The 12,434-nt window shown below is 38.5% G+C and overlaps 4 protein-coding genes across 4 annotated transcripts; 3 read left to right on the top strand and 1 right to left on the bottom strand.

Moving 5' to 3' along the window:
- Positions 1 to 2,866, top strand: LOC18767475 (magnesium transporter MRS2-3). The gene is made up of 6 exons (XM_020569665.1): positions 1 to 938; positions 1,037 to 1,267; positions 1,366 to 1,494; positions 1,610 to 1,791; positions 1,883 to 2,003; positions 2,469 to 2,866. Exons 1-6 carry the CDS (start codon positions 513 to 515, stop codon positions 2,757 to 2,759), a joined length of 1,380 nt encoding a protein of 459 aa, XP_020425254.1. The 5' UTR covers positions 1 to 512; the 3' UTR covers positions 2,760 to 2,866.
- Positions 3,492 to 7,683, top strand: LOC18767279 (magnesium transporter MRS2-3). Its single transcript, XM_007200923.2, has 6 exons — positions 3,492 to 4,072; positions 4,218 to 4,433; positions 4,538 to 4,666; positions 4,818 to 4,981; positions 5,068 to 5,296; positions 6,831 to 7,683. The coding sequence occupies exons 1-6, from the start codon at positions 3,626 to 3,628 to the stop codon at positions 7,116 to 7,118; spliced, it is 1,473 nt and encodes a 490-aa protein (XP_007200985.1). The 5' UTR covers positions 3,492 to 3,625; the 3' UTR covers positions 7,119 to 7,683.
- Positions 8,148 to 9,063, top strand: LOC18767650. Its single transcript, XM_007201215.2, has 3 exons — positions 8,148 to 8,441; positions 8,611 to 8,657; positions 8,839 to 9,063. The coding sequence occupies exons 1-3, from the start codon at positions 8,225 to 8,227 to the stop codon at positions 8,968 to 8,970; spliced, it is 396 nt and encodes a 131-aa protein (XP_007201277.1). The 5' UTR covers positions 8,148 to 8,224; the 3' UTR covers positions 8,971 to 9,063.
- Positions 9,004 to 10,892, bottom strand: LOC18766549 (UDP-N-acetylenolpyruvoylglucosamine reductase). The gene is made up of 3 exons (XM_007201074.2): positions 10,333 to 10,892; positions 9,538 to 10,008; positions 9,004 to 9,438 (listed from the first exon to the last, which is right to left on the bottom strand). Exons 1-3 carry the CDS (start codon positions 10,575 to 10,577, stop codon positions 9,129 to 9,131), a joined length of 1,026 nt encoding a protein of 341 aa, XP_007201136.1. The 5' UTR covers positions 10,578 to 10,892; the 3' UTR covers positions 9,004 to 9,128.

Below are 12,434 nucleotides of genomic sequence, written 5' to 3'. Positions count from 1 at the left end.
TATGGTAAATTCATATTTTTTTCATATTAAAAAATTTTAAATTAAAAATAAAATCAAATAATAAGTTCTACTTTTACCCATAACTACCCATGTTATTTTTTCTTAATTCTAAAAATAAAATAAAAAATAAAAAATAAAAAATAAAACTAATTGACACATGTGTGAGCATATGCCAAGGAGATATAAATAATAAAAGAAGTTCAAAGTTAGTTAATTTGTATTTAATTTGTAAGGATGAGAGAGACAGAGGCATACCTATTATTAGGTTTACTTGGCGCTTACCTCCCTAGATGATGAAGGTTCAAACAATCATTTAAGAATTCTTTTGTTTTTATTTAATAAAAAAGTCGCATCAGATCTAACAACAACAAAACAGTCCTATCAGAAAAACGAAAAACAGAAAAGAAAGAATTAAAAATGAGTAAAGCTAGTGCTTATATCTGTCTCGTTCGCTTCTTCCATGAAGAACCAGTGACATCTTTGCGTACCAACTCCATAAGGAAGCCAAAACCATGAGACCTCCTTCTCCTCATCATCCTCAACAACTGCCCCACCCGTCAAACTCCGCCCCGTTAATGGGCCCCCTGCCCACTGGGGGCCAGCGGAAGAAGAGCTCCAAGGGGACTACCGGCGTCCGGTCCTGGCTGCTAATGGACTCCGGCGGGAAAACCCAAGTCATGGAAGCGGGTAAACACGTCATCATGCGCCGGACGGGTCTACCCGCCAGGGACCTCCGGATCCTTGACCCGGTTCTCATGTATCCGTCGACGGTTCTGGGTCGAGAGAGAGCGATTGTGATCAACCTGGAGCACATCAAGGCCATCGTCACCGCCCATGAGGTCCTCTTGGTCAAGTCCGCCGACCCTTCTGTCAGTCCTTTCGTTGACGAGCTTCAGCGCAGGCTAATCCGCCATAACCAAGTAACCACAGCAGCTCTGGTTGGTACAATGCGATCTTTTCTTTTATTTCTTGAGAGATTTTGATGGATAAGAGTCTTTTTAGTAGTTGCATGCGTGGTGTTTGTGAAAATGTGTAGGAGGGGAATGAAGAAGATGGGTCGAAGTCAAACTGGACCAGGCTGCATGATTTGGGAGAGTCACAGTCGAGAGGTGAGAGCCGTGAGAATTCCCCAAAAGGGTTTTCTGATCAGTTTGATGAACAGGGTCGAGTTGAGAAGAATCAATTGTATGGATCAAAGGTTCTTCCTTTTGAGTTTGTTGCATTGGAGGCTTGCCTTGAATCTGCTTGCAGTTGCTTAGAAAATGAAGTATAAACATCAACTCCAGTTACTCCAAATTTTATAACATTTTTGTTTTTATTGTTTCATTAATTAGTAATTGTTTGTTTTTGTATATTATTTTGAAGGCGAAGAGATTGGAGGAAGAAGCTTATCCAGCTTTGGATAAGCTGAGTTCAAAGATAAGTACTCTCAATCTGGAACGTGTCCGCCAGATCAAAAGTCGCTTGGTTGCTATAACCGGACGTGTTCAGAAGGTGAATTGGGCACTTGGGTTTTGAGGGTTTTGATTTTTCTTTAATTATACACGTGATTATGTGCTTCTTTTTGGGTATTTAAATGATATGGATGGTGCATTTTGTTGATCTGCAGGTGAGGGATGAATTAGAACATTTGCTAGATGATGATGAAGATATGGCCGAGATGTATTTGACTGAAAAGTCTGTTGAGCGAGACCTAGAAACTAATTCTTCTGCATCTTCATCCATGAACGAGCCGATTCTGTGCGATGAAATGGATGATGAAATTGTTCAAGCAGACATGGAAATCGACAGGCACGCACGTAGCTAATAATAATCTCTCTATCTCTACTTTGATATCAATATTATAGGTCAGCAATTTTTATTTTGCTTTACTTTTTTGCAGGGACGCCCAAATTGGTACAACTACTACTAATACAAGCAAGCAGCTTGATGTGCAGGAGCTTGAAATGCTTTTGGAGGCATACTTTGTCCAAATTGATGGCATACTAAACAAGCTATCCACGGTAAGAAAATAGGGTAATCTTTATACTTTGGCCAGATTATGATTTTTGGTCCCTAACTTCTAGTTTCAGTTGTCGTGATTTTAGTCATATAATTTACTGGTCGTTACAATTCAAAGACAATAGTTTAATTTTGTCCTTTTTTTTAATGGAGCACACATGCCGGGTACATTTGAGGTGTTTTACATCTCTAAAAAGTTGAACTTAGACTCGCATGTGTCACTCGTATGCTAATTCGGTCGGAAAAAAAATACCTGACGAAATTAAGGCATTGTCCTTGAATTGAAACAATTAGCACAAGTCTAAAATCGCAGAAAATGAAACTATAGGTACCAAACTTCGCTCAAACTAGGAGGACCGAAATCATACTTTAGCCATTTAATTAGTAGAGTTCATCTCCTTGTAACCATTATTTGACTTTATTTTTGTTTGATTTGTGTGTGATGGGCTTGAAAAATAATGATAAAGCTGAGGGAGTATGTGGACGACACAGAGGACTACATAAACATAATGCTGGATGACAAACAGAACCAACTGCTGCAGATGGGGGTGGTGCTGTCCACAGCAACCCTTGTGGTGAGTGCCTTAATCGTTGTGGCTGGAGTCTTTGGGATGAACGTAAGAATAGCACTCTTCAAGGAAGAAACCAAAATTGGGATGCCAAAGTTTTTGTGGACTGTTGGGGGAGGTTCCATTGGGAGCGTTGTCTTATTTGTCATTGCTATTGCCTGGTACAAGCATTCACGCTTGCTCGATTAATTTATGTGCTAATTAAAAGTTAAATAATGTATTTATTAAGTATATCTAATGTATTTATAAATTACTGATGTGATCATGTGACTTTATAATATTCCACATTATGGAAAGTGCAGTGGTGAGTCTATCTAACATTAATAAAATTAAAATAAAAACAAATATCATCCATGAATTATTTGTAGAAACTTTTTTTCCCAACCAATATGACTTTGGGTTATAAACATTAGTTGGTTTTCCGAATCTATTGATGTAATGTTCTAACAAAATGTCACATCTTTCTTCCAGCTTGAATTATATAAATTTATTAACGTATGTTTCTCACAACTCTTCTGATATGGTTTAATGCATTTCCTAATTGCTAGACCTATATACTCTTATTAAAAAAGTATAGTCGCACAGCTATACTTTTTAAATATACTCAAATATTTTAAAAGTATTAAAATACATTAATATTTCAAGAGTATATCGTGTATTCGAATATTTTGAAAATATAGCGTGCATTCGAATATCGAATGCTATGTCATAAAAAAAGCATTTTACTTAAGAGATTGAGAGACAAATCGACTAATGATGTAACAACTTGTAACTTTAGGTTTGTTTTTATCAAGTTTAAAACATAGGGGCTAAACCGTTACATGTAATTAACCCTAATAATAATGTTATACTTTAGTACGTATTAGATGTATCAACTAGGAAAGTGACACATGATGACATGACGACATGACACAGTGAACTTCTCACGTTAGAGGAAAAGGAGGAAAAATTAAAACAGAGCAAAGCAAATCTTCCCAACTCTTCAAAAGAGAGGGAGACAGAGGCAGAGAGATTGTACCCAAAATCCCAATCCCAACACGCGAAGCCAAAGAGCCATGAGAGCTCCTAATCCAATTCACCACCCCTCTAAGTCGGGTGCAGCGGAGGACGACCCGGACCCGACCCGGCCCACAATGCCAGGGATGGGCATGTCGGTGGCCGCCGGGATGCGGAAGAAAGGCCTTGGTGTGCGCCCATGGCTGGTTCTGGACGCCAGCGGCCAAACCCAGGTGGTAGAGGCGGGCAAACACGCCATCATGCGCCGAACGGGTCTACCCGCCCGTGACCTTCGGATCCTGGATCCGCTTCTTTCGTACCCGTCTACGGTACTGGGTCGAGAGAGAGCGATCGTGATCAACTTGGAGCACATCAAGGCCATCATCACCGCTCAGGAGGTCCTCTTGCTCAATTCCAGAGACCCATCTGTGACGCCATTTATTGATGAGCTTCAGCGGAGGCTTTTGCGCCATCACCAAGCCACCACCAAACCCGCCAAAACCCAGGTACCAAAAAGTCGTCATTTTTTGTCTAATTATGATTTTATGTGGTTGTAATTGTGATTTGTGGTATTGGGTTGTGTTCTTTATTGTGATTTTGGTGTTATTAATTGTGATTTTGGTGTTGTGTGGTGTTGTTGATTTTGGGCAGGATAAGGAGGGCAATGGTGAAGAATCAAATTGGTATGACATGGAAGAGGCAGAGGCTGATGCACAATTGAGACGCGTTGTTGGTGGTAATGATGAAGATGAGGCAACAGGGAAGCAAGGTCTGGAGGAGAATCGTGATGCGTTGAAGGTCCTGCCTTTTGAGTTTGTTGCATTGGAGGCATGCCTTGAGGCTGCATGCAGTTGCTTAGAGAATGAAGTGAGTGAATATCATATTCCTCATTGCCTCATTTTATGATCTGCTCCGTGCTTTCTGACTTGTTTTTTTCTATTTGTTTGTTTTGTTTTGTGAATTGACAACAGGCAAGGACATTGGAGCAAGAAGCTCATCCAGCTTTAGATAAGCTCACTTCAAAGATTAGTACTCTCAATTTGGAACGTGTCCGCCAGATCAAGAGTCGCTTGGTTGCAATTACCGGCCGCGTTCAGAAGGTTAGCTTAACATTTGATAATACACATACCCTTTACTTTTATGGTGAAGATTAAGTGGTCAGGCTTAGGCCATAGATGCTTGTGGTTGTACAATTACTTTTTAAACGAGATGATTTAGTTCAATTTGTTTTTTTATTATGTTGACCTCGAGGTGAGGGATGAACTAGAACACTTGCTTGATGATGATGAAGATATGGCCGAGATGTATCTAACTGAAAAGTTGGTTCAACAACATTTTGAAAATTCGACCACTTCATCTTTGAGTGAGAGAGAGGACATGGATAATGAAGCTCCACGAAGAGACATGGATGACAGGCAAGGCAGCTGATAATCTCATTCTCATTTTAACTTATAGGCATGCCATTCTTCACTCCTAAGTTTTCCCATTCTATTTTTGTTAGGATTCCTACTGAAATCTCATTGGAAGCTTCCGGAGGTTCCTCCAATTTTGAAGGTGATCTTCAAAACCCTGACAATCCCCAGCATCAATTCCTTAGCAGGGACAGCCATGGGAACACTACTAGTTCCACTCATAGTGCTATGGGAAAGGACCTTGACGTAGAGGAGCTTGAAATGCTTTTGGAGGCATATTTTGTGCAAATTGATGGTACACTAAACAAGCTATCCACGGTACGCAAGTACATTTTATCTGTCAGTTTTTTCTATGTGAATATCTTTAAGTGAACATAATTCAAAATAGAGTGACACTGTTGCCACTCACATCTTGCATTCTCCACCCACCTTAAAGCCTGTATTGAATTATACTGAAGGACAACATGTAAAAGTAAAAATTAAAAAAATGGCAGTTGAGATCACTGGCCAGTGGTGATGTGAGAAGCCAGCCTAGGCAGTAGAGGTCAATTCGGTGATCTCCATCTTTAGAAGGCCAGCCAATGGTGGCCTCTGGTCATTGCTCCCATAGGGACTCCATGGCGGTGGATGGCCTCTGCTGTTCAAGTAAATAAAGTTAAGGTATATATATATTTATATATAATCTTAGGGTTAAGGGTATCTTAATAATAATGGGTTTAGAGAGGGGGTGGGGTTAGTAAACTGGGGATGAGAATAGCGCCACTCTAAAAATATTCAAGTACTCCTCTTTTCTTCTTTTAGGTGAACATAAAATATTCTGGTTCTAACGGATACTAATGAGGGGTTAGTTGGAAAGAGGTTTGAAATCCCCAAAGGTACCTACCTAGCTATTTGCTAGTGTTTCCTGCCTCCCAAAGATTGTAGGGTTCGGCGGGGGCACCAGTTTCAAATCTGTGTCCGCTTTGAGGATTGGTGGATTTCTGGGTATAAAAAAAAAATATTTAAAAGGATATTTGGCATACCCTTGACGTAGGAAATTATTTAGGCAGCCCTCTTAGTTGATGTTCACCTGCTGTGATTTATCTTTTTTTTTTTCTGAGCAGCATAGTATACATCATTTTGTCTTCTGCAAATTGCATGGCTGCCTCAATTACTTCTAATACTGTAACCTCATAGCAAGCCGAAAGGGGCCGTGAATGCCTTAAATTAGATTTTCCTTCCAGTATGCCAATTCTTCACAGTTAGATATGAAATTGATGTTTTTAGCCACAGTTTTGATTCTGTTGAAGCTATCCCTCAGTAGAGACTTAATCAAGATGTAGATAATTGTAACCAATTTTCTAGCTTGTTTGATCAAGTGAGAGATAGATCTTACTAATTGAATGGAATAGGTGGGCTCATTATATTGTAATTTGGTTCCTTGGTGGGAAGAATTTCCACTGTGACAGAAAAATCTGGGTCATTGTCTTCTCACTATGGTGCACTTTTATTGCACAGTTCTCAAGCTTATATATACGAGGAAAATATTTTCAAGTTCTTTTCCTTTGTTTAAAGTAGATAACTAAACCTTGGTATTTTGCAGCCATCATATATGGGATTGCTAGGAAAGAAACGCATGTTGCTAGTCTGCTAAATCTTTATTGATAGTATTCATTAATACCTTCCAAAACCCTAAGACCAAAATTTCCTTTTTTCAACACCCTATTCTTCTTTCGTATCAAAACGTCTTATGAAGTTTACGCATTAAATCTTTTTACATTCATCTTTATATGTGGAATCTGTTCCTCTTGTCATCAACACATCTTTTCATGCATGTTACTGGTTTTTTTTTCTATTGGTTGTTTCTTGGTAGCTGAGGGAGTATGTCGACGACACAGAGGATTACATCAATATAATGTTGGATGACAAACAGAATCATCTCCTGCAAATGGGGGTCATGTTGACCACAGCAACCCTGGTAGTGAGTGCCTTTGTTGTTATAGCTGGTATCTTCGGCATGAATATCAAAATTGAGCTGTTTGATTCAGAAAAAGCAGGGATGCGAGAGTTCATGTGGACTGTTGGTGGCAGTACTGGTGGGACCATATTCTTATATGTGATTGCTATTGGATGGTGCAAGCATAAACGCTTACTGGAGTAGTGATGCCAAGCCCCTTTATGATTAAGAAAAGAACCTCAAATTGAAGTGTATGCCGCCTTTTGGTAGACATCCTTTATACAGACAAATACCCAACTCTCTATACAGCTTACTTCTTTGTTTACCATACGTAATGCAAATATGCATGTAATAAATAATAATCAGCATTTGCATTGTTCTTTAGTTTGGTAAGAGAATAATGTTTCAGGGTGTGTAGTTGATCTAAAATGGTGATCCCTCATACCCTGTGTTCTGTGACAACTCCTGATCATTTAAGTGGAGTTGTAGTCGAGAAATCGGTAGCTGCTTATGAAGATCGGAATCAAGTTGGAGGAATGTTAGGCAACCTGAATTGGCCGAACTCAACTTGCAACCCTACCAGTCTAATAAGAGCGGTTGATAGATTTCATTTGGAGTTATGTTAGAGAAGTTAGCATTGTACTTTTGACCTTTATTCACTCAATATCAAAAGCCTTGAATATCCGAATATGCTTATGAATGCATCTTGTATGGCATTTCAAGCTCTTTCATGTAAATATCTATGTGCTTCGAATTTGAGATTGGTAAAGGGTGGTTGGGTTCCTTCTTGCATTTGTTGCCTTTAGACAAATGTTTGTACTGATCACATCACTGACCATTCCATGTGTAAAAGTATTTACGTGGGACTAATCTATGTAGGTGAATCTCATCCCAATATGGTCAGCAATGCGATCAATTAATGTAATTAATGTGTAGGCAGGTATAATAAAAGGAAAAAGGAAATCGAACTCTTGACCTAGCTAATTCCGCAACTATTACTTTTTGTATGACTTGATTCGCAACTATTACTTTTTGTATGACTTGATTCACATAAATTTTTAAGACAACTTCTCTGTAATACTGATTTTAAAACCAACAAAAAAAGTTAAAGATGGGTAAATATGAAAATAGAAGCTTATGGTAAAAGTAATAATAATAAGCTTTCTTCAGGTGAAGCGTGCTGACGTGGAATTGTAATCAAAGGGCTAAAACCCAAGGGATAAGTTGAATAATTACATGGACAAAGAAAGCCTCATCGTCGTCATCATAATCTACATGTTCAGAAAACCAGTGGTCGTAGTGGAAAAGCCATGAGCTCAATAGGCCAAAGCATATTGATGGCCCTGACTGTTACAGTGAACAAGTTTGCTTCATCTAATGTGCAGGCAGTCCATAGAAGGCAACGCAAAGATAGAAGGAAAACCACTTCCTCCAAGGCAGCCAACGATTTTGGAAGAAGAGGGCTGCTCTTATCTGCTGCATTTGCTACTCCCCCTGTCAGTGAATCTGGGGCTGAGCTTCTTAAAAGTACAGCACATATTATTATCTTCTTGGGTTTTTTTTTTCTTCAGCTGAAATTCATTGTGCTTTTTTTGCTTGTTTATGGGTTGCCCATGTGTTTTTTTTTCTTGTTGGGTTTTTCCTTCTTTTCTTTTCTTGGTTTATATGACTTAGTAGTAATTGAAATTTGTATCAGAGTATCTGAAGAAGTCAGAAGAGAACAAGGCCAAGAATGACAAGGAGGTAAAAATTTCTTGAATTTCCCTTTCCTTGTGCATTTGGATATCATGGCATTCTTCATAAGTTGGAAGTGTTGCCAAAGATTTTGAAGTCATTCTTCAGCATTTTGCTCATATGCCAGAGGAACAATAATGCAAATTTTCATTCTTTTATATGTTTTGTTCTTACGCAAATATATTTGCAGAGAATGGACAGTTACTATAAGCGCAATTACAAGGATTACTTTGAGTTTGAGGAAGGAACTATAAGGGCGAAGAAAGGGGAGCTTACCAAATCAGAGAAGGGGATTCTTGATTGGCTTGAAAATAACAAGTGAAAACCACTTTTTTAGTTACAACAACTACTTGAAGTTGTGCACCAATCTTTTTTATTTGAATGAAGATTCTTACTTTTATCAGCATTACAAATCTATATGTTGTGTCTTTGCAAGCACTGATCTCATAGTTTCTTACATCAGATACATTGACAAGTCATTTATCTTTGTTTCGATTTCACATCGTTACGATGCGGGTGAACATATAGGATTTCTTCCTTAAGTTGTACTGCAAATTTCTGATCAACCTTTTCCTTCACTAAAGCAAGGAGGTCAAGCATGTCTTGAGAGGTTGAGCCACCACAATTTATGAAGAAATTTGCATGCATTTTGGATACCATTGCCCCTCCCACTCTAAAGCCTTTCAGCCCAGCTTTCTCAATCAACTCAGCTGCAGCAACTCCCACATCCAATGGGTTTCGAAAGACCGAGCCAGCACTTTGTTCCCCAACTGGTTGAGAAGTTCTTCTCCTGCAAATTTAGCCACACTAAACCCATAAGCATATGCAAGTTTAAGAGTCTTATAGGAAAACTTGTCTCTCTCTTTTTTCTCTAGCTGATCTAGACTACCTCTCCATGTATTCATGCTGCCTCCTCTTTGCTGATCCCGAGTGCTGCAGCTTAAATGTAACAGCAGTTATAGCTGCCAATTCTTGCATATCTTGAAATGGAGATGAACGGTACCCGAAATTGAGATCAGTCCTACTAAGTCTATGAAGCCTTCCATCCATTGTAATAATGTCAACACAATGTATAGCATCAGCAGTCTCCTGCCCATTTGCTCCAGCATTCATATAAGTAGCTCCTCCTACAGTACCAGGAATTCCTCCAGCAAACTCAAGCCCTGTGAATCCTTCATTTGAGCAGTGTACCCCTAACCGGTTAAATCGGAAACCACTTCCAACTCTATATAGACCACGTTCCTCCTCCAAAAACTCAATCCGGTTGAGTATGACACAACCATCAAAACCGAAATCATCAAATAAACAGTTTGAGCCTTTGCCAATGATAACGAACCTAATCGAATGCTCATGACAGAATCTGCAGAGTTGTTAACAAAGCAAGGAACTTTACAGAATTTAATGCCAATTATGAATAAATTAGTTTACTTTATTAACTCAGCAAAAATCTTGACTGCAAAACAGAAGTTGATGCCAATTTTCTGTCTTTATGAAAAGCAAAACAGAAAGATCAAATGGAATGGTCTTAAACAGACAGACTATGTTTCAGACAGAGTAAAACGCATAAACATATCTGACAACCCAAAAGAAAAAACCAAGAACTCAGCTTCCTAAATTTGAACCCACAATCAAAATCGCATTATATAATACATACTAGTACTAGAAAAGAAAAGCAAAGCAAAACCTGATAGCAGAAACAAGTTGGGTTTGATCCAAGACTTGGATAAAATAATTACAAGGGCCCCCAATGCCCCAAGTGCTGAGATCCTTCAACAGCTTCTTGCCCCGAATAAATTTCAACCCGGTCCAGTTGTTGTGAGCTTGTTCTTGTTTGCTGAAGCTGCTGCTGTGATTGCAGAGTAAGGGGCTTCTGGTTCTTGGTGAATGTAGCAAGAGCCCAGAAGGCTTGTAGCAGAATGGGATTGACATGGAAGAAGAGCTCCTAGTTTACAGTTTACAGTTTTACATGCTTTTTTTTTAATGAACTTTTGTTTTTCACTTTTCACAACTCATTGTCTGAAACTTAACATGCCTGAAAACCCTCGTCTGTTGGGAAATGCCTTGCAGGGTTTTTTTTTTTTTTTTTTTTTTTTTAATTTTTATAAATAAAAAAAATTCTCAACAAGGGCCCAGAATCAACCACTCTGGGCCTCAAGGGCCCAATAACAAATGTAAAATTTCTTAAAAAAAGAAACTATATTGCAGTAATTATATTGGAAGCAGTAAGTCAAAGTTTTTTGCATGTTGCCATATGATATTGGGCAAGCAGACAGTGAAATTTGTCATTGGCTCAACGTTTTTATGTTCCAAACTATTTGCAGTGGTGCTTCCTAGTTCTATCAAGCAGTAAATCTACACATTTTTATATCTTGAAAACTATTTTCCAGGATTAGCTTCACTCTGTATACATCAAAATCTGTAATTCTGAGACGGTGGTAGATCTTGGTATTGCTCTTAGCTGCAGGTGCAGTGCAGGTACCTTCTGACTTAGTTCATAATTTTCACAGATATGTATCATGACATGCAGGTCCATGGCAGAGATGATAAGAGGTGCTGAGACTTTGTCTTAGGAAATGGGAACACTTGGAATTAAAAAGGCATTGTTTTGGCAGGAGCTCAATGTTACAACAACACAAGTAAGAAACAACAAAGCCCTCCCTTCCCTTGCTTTGTGTATATGTTTTGCAGGAATTGAAGGTTTTGTCTTGTAGGTGGTTGGAAGGGCAAATGATGTTTTCCCATACCTTTTGGGTTCTTCTTATCCAATTATCTGTGCTTTTCTGCAATATGATGGAATGCAGTGAGGCAAAACATGACTAACCATCACTTTTATATATCTTCAGTTTTTAATTCAATGTTTTTTTATTTATATATTTTTTGTTTTGTTTTCCCTTTTGGGTTTTTGATTGACTGCATGGAAGACTCCCATTGCTGAACCACCAAATTTAAAAATACAAAAGAACATGTGGGTAGGACTTGGAATTTTGACAGCTTTGACATCCTAAATTCCCAATAGCTTATCTCATCTTTATCCTTGTTCAGCCTTTTTGAAAAGAAAACAAAATTTTAATTTCAATTTGGAACTGACTGGGAATAGTTTTAGGAATTTAAAAATGCCAAGAATGACACAGAATTGTGCAAGACATAAAGTCCAATGACAGCTTCACAGCAGACAGACTTGAAGTGTGCAAAATTACATTAATAAATAGTGTTTAAAATATTTTTTTAAAATGGGATCCTTCCAAATGAGATAAAGAGCACATATTAAACAAGATGGGGCATGTTCCATTGGGTCAGGGAGATCTCAGGCAGGATCTCCTGGGCTTAGAAAAAGAGTCATGAAAATGCATATGAAATATTCCAAGTTTCCAACATCAAGTTTGGCCTTTCCCTCCCTCATTTCTGTGCTCTCATCAGACTGCCCATCACTCATTACACTTTTGCATCATCCTGTCCCAATTTTCATATGCATTTTTAAGCCTTAATTTTTATTTTTATTTTGGAGAAGAAGAATATAATTCAGCATGGATGGAGCCTTGTCTGGACTCTAGGGACATGAAGCCAGGATGGGTCTTGTCTTTATTAATGCCTAAGCCTTTTCCAAGATTTGGTTTTACTTATTATGGATAGGTAGGAAGCTTTCCAAGATGTAGATTTGAGCAAATCCCACCTAATAAAATCTGATGATGATTAGTATTAGCCTGTTCTTTTGATCATGTATTTTGTAGACTGGCCGACAGTTAGGTGGATGCTTCATTTTGTCCTACTATTTGATTTAGCCAGGTT

Source organism: Prunus persica, chromosome G8 (genome assembly GCF_000346465.2).
Source record: "Prunus persica cultivar Lovell chromosome G8, Prunus_persica_NCBIv2, whole genome shotgun sequence".
In the NCBI taxonomy this organism is placed as follows: Eukaryota; Viridiplantae; Streptophyta; class Magnoliopsida; order Rosales; family Rosaceae; genus Prunus; species Prunus persica.
Note: the sequence above shows the minus strand (reverse complement) of the source record. Positions and strands in the feature narration are given on the sequence as shown.